The sequence below is a fragment of the Dermacentor variabilis genome, chromosome 10 (genome assembly GCF_050947875.1).
Source record: "Dermacentor variabilis isolate Ectoservices chromosome 10, ASM5094787v1, whole genome shotgun sequence".
NCBI classification, from domain to species: domain Eukaryota; kingdom Metazoa; phylum Arthropoda; class Arachnida; order Ixodida; family Ixodidae; genus Dermacentor; species Dermacentor variabilis.
Genome location: NC_134577.1, coordinates 73,068,463 through 73,083,371, shown reverse-complemented (window position 1 = coordinate 73,083,371; position 14,909 = coordinate 73,068,463). Strand labels below are relative to the sequence as shown.

At 45.1% G+C, this 14,909-nt stretch overlaps 1 protein-coding gene across 2 annotated transcripts in view; it reads right to left on the bottom strand.

Moving 5' to 3' along the window:
• Nucleotides 1–452: 452 nt before the first annotated feature.
• Nucleotides 453–14,909, bottom strand: part of LOC142559614 (uncharacterized) — a 93,309-nt gene continuing 78,852 nt past the window's right edge. For both annotated transcript variants that reach the window (XM_075671189.1, XM_075671188.1), the window contains one exon: nucleotides 453–817. In XM_075671189.1, coding sequence (XP_075527304.1) covers nucleotides 557–817 — 261 coding nt within the window. In that variant the 3' untranslated portion in view covers nucleotides 453–556. The remainder of the gene's footprint in view (nucleotides 818–14,909) is intronic.

Here is a 14,909-nt window from a genome sequence, read left to right as displayed (position 1 = left end):
ACATGTAAAGTGTGTTGACAGCAATCTCAGGTGGTCTCGTATGACATCCTAACTCATGTAACAAGAAAGTATGTGGTAAAATGGTGGAATTAGCTCAAACGTATAGCCTAATTGCGCCATCACAATTACTTAATAATTTCCCTCTTCTGCTTGCATTTAGTTTGAGTAATTAACACAGGGAAAAAAATTGTTCGCGTTGCGTCAGCGTCATCTTCAATCCGGGCAGCATACAGATCAAACACCACTTCGTGGAATTTCTGAGTGTGCTGCTGGAATAGCTCATACCAGGCTTTCCTTTTTTTTTCGCTACAAGTTTTTAAAATAGCCTGTGGCCGATCGCACAATTCTTGAGCTAAATTACTCGATGTGGTGGCCATTACTTCTTAGAGAAATCAAAATGCGTAACAGAATAATTTGAATAATTAAACTAATAAACTTTTTGAGCTATTTACTTCAGAATAGGATAGGGATAACTTTAATAAAGTGCCGGCAAACGACGGTTTAACGTGTCGTGACGCTGGCCAAGCGTCGACCCGGGGTTATACCGTACTCTGCACTAGCCCAGTTGGGCCCGTTTGTAGTGGGTCGTGAGGCTTGGGCTTTTCGAGCGCACCCCGGGCCTGCTGGACGGCCCATAGTTGTGAGTCCTTGTCTGCAGACTGCAGCGCACCTTGAAGTTCGGGCGGGTAAGTCCTGGAGGTAGCTGCCGTCGGGAACCTGGCACAGTCCCACATGATGTGCCATTGGTTCGCCGGACCCGCTGCACAAACACCGCACAGCCCACTCGGATAGAGCTCTGGGTGAAGCACGTGCAGCACTGCGGGGGCGAGGAATGACTCGGTCTGTATTTGCCTTAGGATTACGGCCTCCTCGCGACTGAGTGCCGGGTTGGGAGGCGGCATTGTCCGTCGAGCTAAGCGGTAAACACTTACGGTAACATTTACGGCTCACATTTGAATTTACGAATTGCAGCCGGCGAGTTCGCAATGCTTATCCACTCTGTGCGAATTCTCAGGAGTCCACCAGTTTCGATATATTAATTTTCAATGTGGCCGACGCAATGCATTGGCGTTCCAGTTACTTTTGTGCTTCAATGCACGCAAAAGCGTTTTCATGAAAAAGTGGAGAAACCGTGCATCTACACCGCAAGTTTTACGCCACCTATATATCTCAAAGTCGGTGCCACACTCGGAAATCATTTTAGGTGCATATGCCTTGCCTACTCACTAGTTACAATGCGCAAATTCAAGTATGCGCCGTGAAGTAACTAGATAAAACTTAATTATGGTAATTAAGTTAAATATTCATTTCAGAATTTCGATTTCATGTAAAAGGAATGGCCTCCTCATCGAATAACTTAGTTGAAGGGCTACAATTGTATTATCTGCCACAGGCAATATTTATATACTCGGCGCAGCTAAAAAGAAAAAAAAGAAGCTATCTAATCCTGTATTTCCAAACTTCGTGATCCACTGGTTGTCGATGAGACTTTTGGTTCGTCAAATTTAGGTCTTCACATATTTTTCTCACGAGCAATAGCGGAATCATGAGGTGAAAGCTTTTCAAAGTTTTCGTTTTTGACGAAGGCCTTCCATTTCTATCCTTTCGCAATAACCTTCATCATTAGTTGTGCTTATGGGTTTCCTTCCCATATGTTTTCTCATCGAATATTTCATTCCGAATAAACAACGCACTGCAATTGTTTACTCTCTTTTCGTTTGACAATTTAAGGAAACTACTTCGAGCTCAGTTTAGGAACTTCCGACTTCCCGCTACGCGCATCTACGTGGAGGCTTAGCATTAGAAGTAATGCAGGTATTTTAGCTTGTTACCTAGTTTTCGTAGTCTGTAATGTAAGGCTGCGGTTCTGTATGACGTCTTGCTGATTTTGCGCTGCATTTCGTCGTTACTCTTGTGGGCGTATGCGATCGTTCGTAGCTCTTAACTTTTGGTGTTGAAAGCACCTGAACTTTCCGACGCTATTTGTACAAATAGGCTAGAGTTTACGGAAACTGTGGAGGGCCGCACATAGTTAAGTACTGTGAGTTTAGAAACATACCTCATGAAAAGGCAAAACAAAACCCTAACTAGACGTGGAATTATTTTCGAGAATGTGAGAAACGCCGCTTCTCAGTTACTTGAAGCTCTTAGCCATCTTAGGAGCAAAAATGCCTTCCAAAATTGTCTGAAAGGCTTGTAACAACAAACTATCTGCAGTTTTAGGAGGCAGAACAAATTGCTAACGCTAAAGTGCTATTGGTAAAACGAAGACAGAAGCGCCCGCCTCCCAAACTGCGCCTTCACATGACTGCAGCATTTCTAAAGGCTAGCTCTCCTTCAACACAAAGGCATCTCCACCTAATAGGGTCATTCGCTAAGCCACACGGGAAATTGCTGCCGCGAATACTTTCGTCTCTGTGAATTTCCCCCTAGGCATTCGCGGCCTATTAGGGAAAATGCGGCTGATTTTACTTTTTGCAATTGCGCGCATGCCAAAATAAGGAGCGAGAACTTCGGTTGGTGTTCCGTAACATCGCCTTCCGAAGTTACACACATTGTCACGAAGCATAGAGGTTCACAATAGGCGCCATTTTTTTTTCATTTTGTAAGCATCTCGAAGCATCTGGAAGAACGACTTCTATACCGACTAAAGGACGGCGCACGTCTTCTACGACGTAATTTTTTCACCGCCACTTTGAAAGAGACCCTGCGCCCGGGATTCCTACCGCAATTTTCTATCCCCAACATCTCCGGATGAACCCCCCGCTACTTGTAGCTACGTGCCTCAGCCCTCCAGATGGGAGTTTCGACAAAGCGAACATTCAGTTTCCGAATTCTTCGGTCTACGAGGCAGCAAGGAGCACGCACGACTCGCATTCTTCCCGAACGACCGCTTTAGGTTCGTCTTTTTCTCTCTTCAATACTTCTTATCTCATCTCTGGGATACTACTTCCGATTTAACTTTTTTTTTATTTTTTAGGCTGTTTTGCACTTTCGGCAAAGTAGGAAGAAATATTGACAGGACAGAGCTACTTGTAGAATTGCCAGCTGTTAGAGGAGCCGCAGTTAAGTAGCCTCGCACTTGCAGCCTTCCTCAGAATTATGCTAGAATGCAAGTAACACTTGTACATTTTTATCCCGTATGCGGTGCGTTGTGGCTCTATATAAAAGTGGCAGTGTTACTCAAACAATGATATTCGTCTAGCCCGATGTACTTGAGTATGCAACAGCCACGTCCTAATTAGAACCTTACTGGTGGGCAACAAATATGCGGGCGGTTAAGATCCACAATGTGCACTATAGCCTTCGGTGAACGCTCTACGTGTTTCTAAGGGTGTATATCTGTCCAAATATTCAAAACCGTTTATTTTGACACCGCCTATTGATTGTTTACTAAATCTTTACGGGGGGCCAAATACCGAGATATTTTCAATGGAATCGAACTCAATATGAATACTCGCACAGACTACTTCCGAATGTCAAATTGAATATCATAAAAAGTCAGATGTAAAGCTTTAGTGGCATCAGCTCACAAAAACAAACCCTGTGATTGAAAAGCTTATAAATGAGAAACAAAGGAAATGGGACCGCATTTTGCATGCCATAACATTGACAGTAATGAAGCAAAGGATATTACGGCAAAGCTTCATGTCTTGTTGCCTGATCATTTATTCACAATGAGCTTTCGTACTCTTGCGCTTTTGGCTCAGTTGTTTTTTGAACTTAGAATTACGTGGTACTTCTAAGTTCAAAGTAATGCGAAAAATTAGAAGAAGTAAGAAACACGATGCTGCAGATTGACGTAGTAAGGTGTAGTGCTTCTTAAAGTATCCACGTATAATACTGCAGCACCGTACGTCGTTTTGAAGAAATCCAACCACTGCGGAATAGAAAAGACAATTGGATTAGTATTAGGAATTTAAAATATTTGCATGCCCATTAATCTTCATCTAACGAGCCCACGGAACTTCAGAGATAAGCTGGATTTTGTGAAACGGTAGAGCATGTCTGGTGGCAACGAAAATAATAGGGAAGCTTGCCAGAGTTTGACAATCCAAGTAATGCTTACCGTTGCAAATGAGCTAAACCCGCCAATACAACTACTCGCACAGAAAGGGTTTGCCGAAGCATGCAAGAGCGGGAAAAACCGAAACCACTGCGTGGGGCGACATTGGCTGATCCACTTGTTTTTCACCGTTATTTTTTTTTCTTCTACGTCCATGATATCCCTGTGAGACGATTGGAAACTCCGACAGCCGCCTTCCCTCCCTTCTTTCTTTCTTTATTGTTTATTCCACCCTTCTGTAGTTTCTTTCCTGTTTATCTTTCTTTACTGTTTTCTCGCTTTCCCGTACCCCCCCCCCCCCCCCACCTGTTTCTTCCCTTGGCTTCACCGTGACTGCGGAACCAATCATGGAGCAAAGAGGAAGCAGAATTCGGGCAACGTTGCAAGCTCCTATACCTTGGAAGCCATACTTGCGTTCAATGTTATAGTGCTTTCTCCCAGCCAAGCTCACTGCCTCCACGAAATACCCATGCGGTGGTGGGCGTGGGTTTCTGTCTCAGTAGTTCGGTGCAGAACATTTGAGTCATATACAGCCAGTGCCCATACCCGACCAGGCTTGTCCGCATGTTCTTACTTGCGATCATCGCAAGGCCCCATTGCAGCTGAGCTTTCCCGTAATCGGGCACTGAACGTATTACAGAACACACACAACTCTCAGTGGTAGCGTTCTCTTTTCGCATTCGCCGATTCTCGCTCGTACAAGAAGATACACGCAGCACTACACCACGCAGAGGTAGGTATTAGTACGTGGCGCAGTATGTCGATTAATGCAATGAGTTTTCCTCTGTCACAAACCTGCTCCCGAGTTGATCTTTCCGGGTGCATTTTTTTTTTCAGGTGACAGGTAAGGTACAAGCCTTATAGCAGTTGTTGACATTAGAATTTACGCTATATAATTGCCAATACGAAAATTATTTCCCAAAGGTTTTACTAATTGCCTCTTAAAAGTGTTAGCGTAGCACTACGTAAATGCTTTTAACACTTTTGTTAAACACACGTTCGTGTTCTGTTGCGAAGTGCAATGGTGTTCCAGTTGGCTCTTTTCAGCAATACATGTATACTGTGCCGAAACTTCGGGAACTTTCACTGCATATTCTCGTAAGAAAATGTGCAGTGAATCTGCACGTTCTCGCAAGAGGTAAGATTCTCAGAAAGAATGAGTGAATTAAAGAACATTTATGAGATTTTACGTGCCACAAGCACGATCTGACCATGATGCACGCTGTAGTGGGGGACTCCGGACTGAATTCGACCACCTGGGGTTCTTTAACGTGCACCTAAATCTAAGTACACAGGTGTTTTTGCCCTTCGCCCCCATCGAAATGCAGCCGCCATGACCAGGATTTGGTCCCGCGACCTCGTGCTTAGCAGCGCTGCACCAGAGTCACTAAGCAGTCACGGTGGTTGAGAGAATGAGTGCAAAGACAGACAGAATGTACGAGGGAAAGGCAGGGTGAACGTATTACAGAATATACACAACTCTCAGTGGTAGCGTTCTCTTTTCGCATTCACCGATTCTCGCTCGTACAAGAAGATACACGCAGCAACCACGCTGAGCCCGGTTACTCATCGTGCGCTGAGGATAGGATAAGTGCGAATAAAAGACGTCGAAAAGGATGTATAGAGAAAAGGTCGCAGAAAACGCACGGGCACACGAAATGGGGCATTCGTTGTTATGTTCGTCAAAAGCAGTGGCTTATGCTGGAGAATATTGAGAAACGCGTTAGCGTGTTTGTGGCTTTGTGCACACTCGTCCGCTCTTGAGATCAAAACGCGAGCTTGTGGTCCCGCTTCGCGGAGCACCCTTGCAGAAAGTGTGGGCCCGAATTCGAGGCAAACCTGTGCAGGTGTAGTGACGTCTGTTACAGTGCTTGTGCACACCAGACCCACGTTCTGGTGAAGCGTACTTTTCGCTCCTACTAGCACATAGAGGCGTCTGGAAAGTCAGGTGCGCGTTAGCGCAGGTGCACGCAAGTGGAAGACAGATTCACCAACCTGAGCCACAGTAACTGGATCAACACCAGCAAAATATTCTCCCCAAAGGAAGAATAATTGGCGTTCTCACTTTAAGTGCTGGCTTGGACAAGCGGAGCAAACGTTATTTTTTTTCTTTTGTCTCGTTTCGCGCTTTTTTGCAACAAGATAATACAAAAACAACGTCGCTTTTTTTCCAGTGACGGTGCTGCTCTATTAAAGAAACTGAGTTCTACCCTCACCAAAGCAGGCTTCGCGGTCACGGAGAGTGTAACGGTAATGCAGCCTGGTTCACTCAGAACGCCCGGAGCCGTTCCCACCTTCAACCCTGGTGCGCGACTGCGATTCGTCAGAAACTGGATCACCCGGCTATTGGGACTCATCAGGGAGTAGCTATAACTTGTTCGGATGGGCCAGTCTTTCTGAGGATCCAATTTCGACAGGTCTCCGATCACTGCAAACCGAATTTGACCGCGGTAGAAACCAATCGAATGTACCATGCCTTTGCCCTAAGGAATAACGCCAATATCGCCCAATTCTTTGCACAGTAGCAGCTGTCTCGGATGGCCTACAAGGCATACAAGGCGCAGCTGCATCAGACCGCAACATTCGTTTGTGTCGCACTTTTCAAACTTTACATTGCTTTTTCGATCGGATAGCATGTAACGCACCTACAGTATGTAAAAGTGCAAGTAAATTGTTTTGTGTAAATGAGAGCCCTCACTTAAGAGCATTTGTTTCTCGTACAGATTTTTTTTTGTGGCAGCCGCGATTTGCGGTAGACTGTTCGTGCCACTGTAGGTGTTACTGGCGCTTACATCAAGTAAAGCAATCGAAGCTGCGCTGCAAAGGAGCCAGTTCTAGTAGGCGTCGCACTATAACATCGTACGCACTGGATGGATGAATCGATGTTATGAGTGTACACTTTGGAACTGTGCGGTGGGTTGCGCCACCAAGCTCTTGCTATTATACCGTCTAATGGCCTACCTAAGTTGAAAAATAAAGAAAAAGAAATAAGATGATCTCCCACAACCAAATTTCCTGACGCCCTATTGCGAACTTTGCTTTTTTACATCTCCGTGTTTTTGTCGTTTTCCCACTTTTCTTCCACCAATCCTTCTGGGATAGCAGCGCCAACTATGGGATGGCAGCGCCACTTGGAGGTGAGTGCGGAAGCTAAGCGCGATGGCGGCGGCTCCCTGCGCTGTTGGCCCGGATGGGCGGACATGGAAGTGCATAGAAGGTCACGGTTTAAACACTAGGGTTCTTGCTGATCGCCAGTATGTATACAAAGCCGCACGCTACGCTTCTAGCTACGTACGCTGGCCGATTTCTTTTGGTCTAATATCATGTACAATTGAGGTTTGATGCTGCCCGCAACGCCAGTGGCAACCCTCCTCGTGCGGCACTACAGTGCACGCAGTCAGTTCTCCGACACGGATGTCATGACCAATTGACATACGAAGTCGTGAAACCTTGCCATGATGTCCAACAAAAAGGTCACGAGGTCGTTTTTCAATGGGTACCTGGCCATTGTGGAATCAGTGGCAATGATTCCGCCGATAACGCTGCTCGCACAGTGCATCAAGAAGAGCAAGGCGTTCCAATTCTGCTTTCGAGGACTGACGCTGCAAGGCTCCTTCGACACCTTGCACGCAGTCTCACAGTGACCGAGTGGAACTCGCAAAACTTACGACTTACGCGACTGCATCGACTAAACCCGTCCCTGCCACTCCGACCTCCACTCGGACTTCCTCGATGTGAAGCTACGCTTCTCTGCCGCCTTTGGTTAGGAGTGGCCTTCACAAAGGCATACTCTACATTAATTGGAGTGACTGATAGTGCAGCATGCGAGGTCTGTGGCACCGAAGAAAACATCGACCACCTGCTGTGCCACTGTCCGAGATATGCCCCAGAGAGACAAGAACTTGCCAAAGCTTTCCAGAAACTCTACAATCGGCCGCTTTCTGTGCAGGTGCTGCTGGAACACCGCCCCCATCGCCTGTCGGCCCATAAAGCGGTGAAGGCGCTTTTGTGTTTCTTAAGGACTACGGGTTTGTGCGACCATCTGTGACTATTAATGCAATTTCTGTAAGACCACACGCGTCAGCGAACTCGCTGCAATTTCCTTTTTTCCTTCCCTCCTCTCTCTCCCTGTGATCTTTGTTTTCCCCTTTCCCATTCCCCTGGTGTAGGGTAGCCAACCGGACGTTATTCTGGTTAACCTCCCTGCCTCCTCCTCCTCCTCCTCGTGCGGCTAACATCGGGATAGGCATAAAAATGGTCATGGCACTGTCTCGGCTGAGCAGGAGCAGTAACCTCACGTCCTATATCGCATCAACACGACACTCTCGCGTATTCTTAGAAAACTGCCCGAGAAGCATCAGCGCAACGCTGAACCTTACTACCGTTTTAGTGTCGTCGCCCTTTTCGTGGAACTGCCCAATTCATTAGATGAATTTCTGAGAAGCGGCGCTGTCTACCCGCGCCACAGATGGGAACAAAAGTTTTGTCTTAAAACATAAGGGGCATTAAATTTCGTCACTCAGGCGTGATCAACATGCACGTCCTGTCACCGCCATGGTACCGGCATGCGTTACGACAGTGTTTTCATGCCGTTTCATCTTTCGAAATGGGGCGCCAGCGATGTTAAGAGCACCGCGGCCAACGTCACCGGTGTGCCACCTTTGAGGAGAAAAGACCGCAGAAACTTTGTCTCATGACGGACACCGGTACCGTGACCATGGCAGGATGGGTCATTTTACGGCTGTGTGAATGCCTACCGCAGTCATCTATTGTGAGTGCTGGTCGGGGAACGCTTTTGGTTGATGTCCTCTGACTTAAAATTTTAGCTCGATATCGCAGGCAGGCACACACATGCGCCTGTAATATATGGGCGCCTCATATTGCCTATATAGCCAGGCAAGCTATATATAGGCTTCTTCTGCGCGCTTTCTCCAAATGTTTTTTTTTATTTCTTGTTGTCTTTTCGTGTACACCAAGTCCAGTTAATATAAGGAATTCACTGCATCACTCGTATAACCCACCGCAGTTTTGCTTATCCTCAGGGAACGTTATGGCTGTTTTCTTCTTTAGTTGTAAGGTACATTGGAGCTGGTTATTGACTATATATGCGACGTCCCTCTGGTAAGTTTTGTTTATTCATTGAAGCAAAAGAGCCGATCGCTCTGTGCAGTGACAGTTATTGGACTGTGTCATGCCTAAAGGCTGTCAAGCTCAGCGTGACTGTGGGCTCAGTCAAACGCTGATACCCACCTAAACACTTCCACTTTCTTTCTTTTTTTTTATCACGTGAACCGATAAATTGTCCTCCACTAGACTTTTGTCTTGTCGTTAACGCTGCTACCCAAGCCAATTCGATTGATTTACCATTCCCGGTGGAAACGTGTCTGACTTTATACGTTTAATTTCAAACCTGAAAAAGCGAGGAACTTATATCTTTAGCGTCTCCAGCCATAAAGGCATTATGTAGCCTTCACAATAATTAGTTGCTGTTCGAAAGTCGGCTTCCGCGTGGCCCTGTTCCCGAGCAGTTTCAGAGGGTCGATTCTTGGCCTCGCGAGTCTCAATAGGGCTGAAGCAAACGGGCGTCCAATGACGGCTAATGGTGGGCGGCGCCTTCATGCCTTCGCGGTTTCTCGACTAAACGTGGCAACTTGGGAGATTCCTCATCTTTACCTCAACATACGGTGCTTGGAGTGTAACCTATCACAAAGTGCACAGAAAGCTTCGTTTTTTTTTTAAATTTACATCCTCGGAGCCAGTGGAAGTGGCCGGGCATCAACAAACAGACGAACGAATAACCTTACAAACGAACGAGCGAAAAAAAATATTTCCATTTTCACCCTGCTCAACACTTTGCGCGCAAGTTCTTAAGTACGTCGGCCTCATGTAAGGCGGAAAAAAAGAGGCTTCAGGCGTCTCGACACTTATATGGAATTACCTACGTGTACACTCGGAACAAAACTAAATTATCCATAGATGTACTGCAAATTTGTAAATTGAAAGGCCACAGCTTCGAGGTAAATCATCATGAAAATCTTCATCGTCAGCAACAGCTGTACCCCCAGCCGCCATTGCCGCCTCAAATTGTATGCCCACTGCAATACGAAGGCTTGTTTCATTGATCTCCACTTACGGCTCTCTTTGCCCCGGCTGATATCCTCCTGTGTTTACAAATGTTATAATTTCATAATACAGAATATTTCGCTAGCAACATGGACTGTGCGTTTGTTATAATGACATTCACTGTATAACTCAAACAGACCACCGGTTACCTGACCTAAAGCTTACATGGCGTGCCCAACTCCTTTTCTTCCCTTTATTATTAAAGAGATCATAGGTCTCCTTATCTACTCGCTAATCCAAACTGGTGTCTTCTCTGAAAGCCTTACATTTACCGTTTTCCGTTTCATCTTTCGTAATATTTCATACTGTATAAGCAGCTTGTAGTGAGAATTGACCACCCTGAAAAATTTCCGATCTACGTTTCTATTGCTCAATACGTGTTGCTCAAAAGTTTTTTTTTTTCAAGGTTTGTAGAAAGCCCACGAAATACGAAAAAGGAGCCGCGTGGTACCACCAGTGGTACCACAACCGACAGTGGTGGCCAGCAGTACAGCTTGCGCACACGGGCGAGTGTCCGCGAGAACCCAGAGTGTCCCGACGTACGCTCATTGTGACACGCTAAATGGATGACGTCACTTAGACTGGTGGGTACTAGGAAGAGATACGCTCTGTCGCTAACACGTGGACTTTTAACAGAGGAAATGCCCGCTCCCTGGCAGAATGAAGGCAGTCTGCGGGAACTGTGTTGAGGAAGGTAGGCTTGGCTGCATTCTATAGATGATTAATGAGGAGCCGTAATCCATTGTCAGCTCGCTGCAGTGCTAAAGCGTCAGCGAAGACTGTCCAATGGCAAACAGTTATTTCACGATGGGAAGTTACTGAAAAATATTTGTCCACATTGTTCACGTCTTTGTATTTAACATTGCCCTTTCCTGCTTTTTCCGCTAATATCTTCTTTAGAAACGGACGTTGTTTTATAGTTCCCCTTTTCAGCTATTCCTTCAATCTGACATTCATGCTTTTAACGCATATTTCTATATTGAATGCCTCACCAACTGTCACCGAACTCGCAATGTAGCAGATTTCTGCGTAAATGCAAAGCGTCTTACTAGTTCTGCAGTAAGGGCTCGATTGCAGCAGAAAAGTGACTATACTACAAAGTAAATGGTCCAAAACTAAATGTGCGTTTAATTTCTGAAACTCTGTAGTGCCTTCGTTATAACGAGAGTTCAAGAAATCAACATTTTCTACCGGATGAAAACGGTTTTCAGACGTACCGAAAAAATACATGTCAAAAATTGTAATTAATATAAAATAACTAGCTATTACCGAGTATTATGTCGGCACACATCTTGGAGCCCATTATGTTAAAATTAAAATTAAATTATGAGGTTTTATGTGCCAAAACCAATTTCTGATTATGAGGCACGCCGTAGTGGAGTCCTCTGGAAATTTGGACCACCTGGGGTTCTTTAACATGCGCCTAAATCTAAGTACCACAAGTATTTTCACATTTCGCTTCCACCGAAATGTGGCCGCCATGGCCGCGATTCGATCCCTCGACCTCGTGCTCAGCAGCCCAACACCATAGCCACTGAGCAACCACGGCGGGTCCCATGATGTGAGAACCTATGCATTAGGTATGTAAAAATCATTGTGCGTCATATACTCAGCCAACCAAGCTGACAAGCACCGACATTTTAATTCTGCTGTACTGGTCCGGTGCTGCTGTACTGGTCGTTCTACGCAAGTCTAACAAGATGCGCGAAGTACAAGACAGGTACTCGATATATGCTGATGCCACTACGATTACATTTGGAGTGCGAACAATGACGTAGCCAAGTTTACGAGAGAAACGCCTTGCATATTTGGAAAGCGCTTTGCACATATGCATGTATGCAATGTGGGCTTTGAAGCTTCAGACCTGAATCTGCATTAGACTTTGCGACTTGGAAGTTGGACGTCAATTACCCTAATCTAAGAGAGCCAAATCATTGGTATCCTATTAAAGCCTATGCAATCGGTTCTTTGTTTTGGAGAGCTTCCACGCTGCCTTAGTACAGGAAAAAAATTGTTCATCAATTTTGTATAATCGCAATCACGCTGTATAGAATATTATGTACTCGACAAACTACGTTTACTGGTTTACAGCACTAAATTCGTTCACTCTCGTCTAGAAAGCAGCATCGCGTTTTTGCGTTGTTAGAACGTGTTCATAACAACTTGTTGCCCTGGTAGTTAGAGCAACACTTCGCGTATGTGCATCACGGCTGTGCGCAATGAGAATGCCTTGTGTAAATCCTCACAGTCCAGTCATGCATTTCGGTAGTGATCATGTAGCGATCACTGCAAATTTACTCTAAATGCTTATTAGTTGTTTAGAATGGGCAACGAAATGTCGGAAACTGAATATTATTCCATTGGCCGAAAAAGCATTCCAGATTGGATGAGACCAGACGTACAGATGTGTGTAACAGCACTTTGCATAAGCACTCAGGTAATATTTTATACATAACTAGGTCTATGTAAAGAAAAAGAATGTTTTCTTGCAAGATGACGACTAGATGCGCACGTGTGCAGGCACATTTACTCGGTAGGGCTCAATTGCTTTATTCTGAGCAACATGTTCTGATGTCGGCTGGTCGTAGATGAGTGATTCCGCTTATGTGCACTTATTTCCCAAAATATCAGGTAGATCCTGTAGATTTCCATACCTCATAGACCACGCCGCTAATCTCAGTAGACAGAGCACGCGAGAGATATTTGAAAGTTTCGTTTGACTTTCAAATATCATTAAATATATTATAATGATATGGAGAAAGTTACAGGCAAGACATTTGTTTAAAAAAAAACGAATTTCTTTTTTTTGTCGGTGAGAATACTGTTTTACTCCCTTCACAGCAAAATAAATTGCGTTGTCTGCTTCAAGGCAGCGATGACGCATGAAAAAAATAAAAAAATAAAGCAGAATCTGATACAAGGAATATAACAAATTTTCTGCGTTTGCCCACTCTATTGCATTGCTTTCGCTTGGCTGCTTTTTACTGCGTTTCGTCAAAATCTTCGTTCTTCCTTTTTTGAATGCGAATAGTCAAAGAGTTGACAAATTGGTTATTCTCCTCAACATACAGTAAGTTTCTCCCGCAGGTGAAGTGAAAACATTTCATATATTTTGTCTGATGTCAGCTGCACTCAAACGCAACACAAAAGCCATCTGATTTATACATTAGCTTCATCCTCGTGGATTTTTTTTACATATATAGGGATTGGCAATTTATTTACCATATATTTGCTTATTGTAACGCAAATCAAATGCTTTCGTTACGTAGAGAAATTGGCGCTTTCTATACTTGGTATTTACGCTGCGAATAAAATACAAAAGTCACGTGGCCGCTGTACTGCTTAATGTATCCGCAAAAGTAACAGCCGCTAATGAAGCGATATTGTTTTGGAGCAACATAGGCGGAACTCTTTTAGTAGTTACGATTGTTCGCCTGGTGTTCCTTCTTTCGCGGGAGAACATCGTGCCCAGTCGTTTTACGCCCCCCTTTTTCGCTAAGAAGAGAACCAGGGGGTATTCCGCATCCTCAAGGCACAACGTTTATTTGTCTTCCATGCAGCGGCAACCTGACGGCTGGCTATACCTTCGCAAACATATACAATTTACAGCCAGGTAACGTACGACAACGCTGAACGTACACGACAGAATCATGGAGACTGAGCAGACGACGCTAACCATCCATTAGCGTTACCTTATCGGGCAGCACACGGTATCCCCTTGAGGAGGCATGCCCAGCGCCAAGCGTGTCGAAAGCTATTTGTCAGCGAATCTGGACTCGCGTCGACATAGGGCAAAGGCCCATTCGACAGGATCCCCGCGAGAGGTGAACGGTTAGAACGGTGGTTCGCTTTATCACGTAAACCACGTCAGCCGGAACATCGCTGCACGTATAAGCCTATCCGCCGTCTGGCCTCTTTTCTCGGCCTGCGCTGGCGAGATTTGGAGCTTTATCTCGCCAACCTGCGCTTTGTTTGCGGGCCGTACGAGGCTGTGTAGTATACAGCACAAGCGTAACGTATCCAGGGGGAAGATTGCTGGCATCCCTTGCCTCACGAATGCTATAGTTGTGTTTTCTTTGAAACCTCAGGCGTAAGCTATACGTTATATTCTGGTGCTTAGCCCTATTATAGCAACGATTAGGTCGTCTTATCTATATGCTTTTGATTCGACGATGTGCCCCTTAGGCTTCGCCCGCCTTCGCGACATAATTTAGGAGATCCACCTTTTATATCGCGTCTAGGAGGCCTGGTGCTTTGTTTGCATACCTAAAGGTACCATAAACAATAGTGCTTAACATAAAATTGTGAAATTGCGTGGTATTGGGTGGAACCTTTATTTGTTTATATATTTGACGATATTTTTACGTGGAATTATTTCCACAAGCTTTATCGAGGACGCGAGGTAACGTTTTCTGGGTCATTCCATGAAGGTGACTAAAATTGTGTTGAAAAAAGTTTCACGACATATGGCGACTTCCTTTCTTTTTTTATACTGAAGCTGCACTTTATTTTGTTTGAGGCTTTCGATTCTAAGATAGGTTAGATCGCTACTACTGTTCTTGCCCTATATAGTGGTTCCGATACCACGTCAAAAAAAAAAAAAGAAATACGCAGACATGAAGACACGCAGGCGTTGCCTAAAGATGAGAAAACCAGGCTATCTGGTGTCTGATGCACGCATGAGGAACCAAGCTTCCTGAAAAAAAAACGTACTCACCGA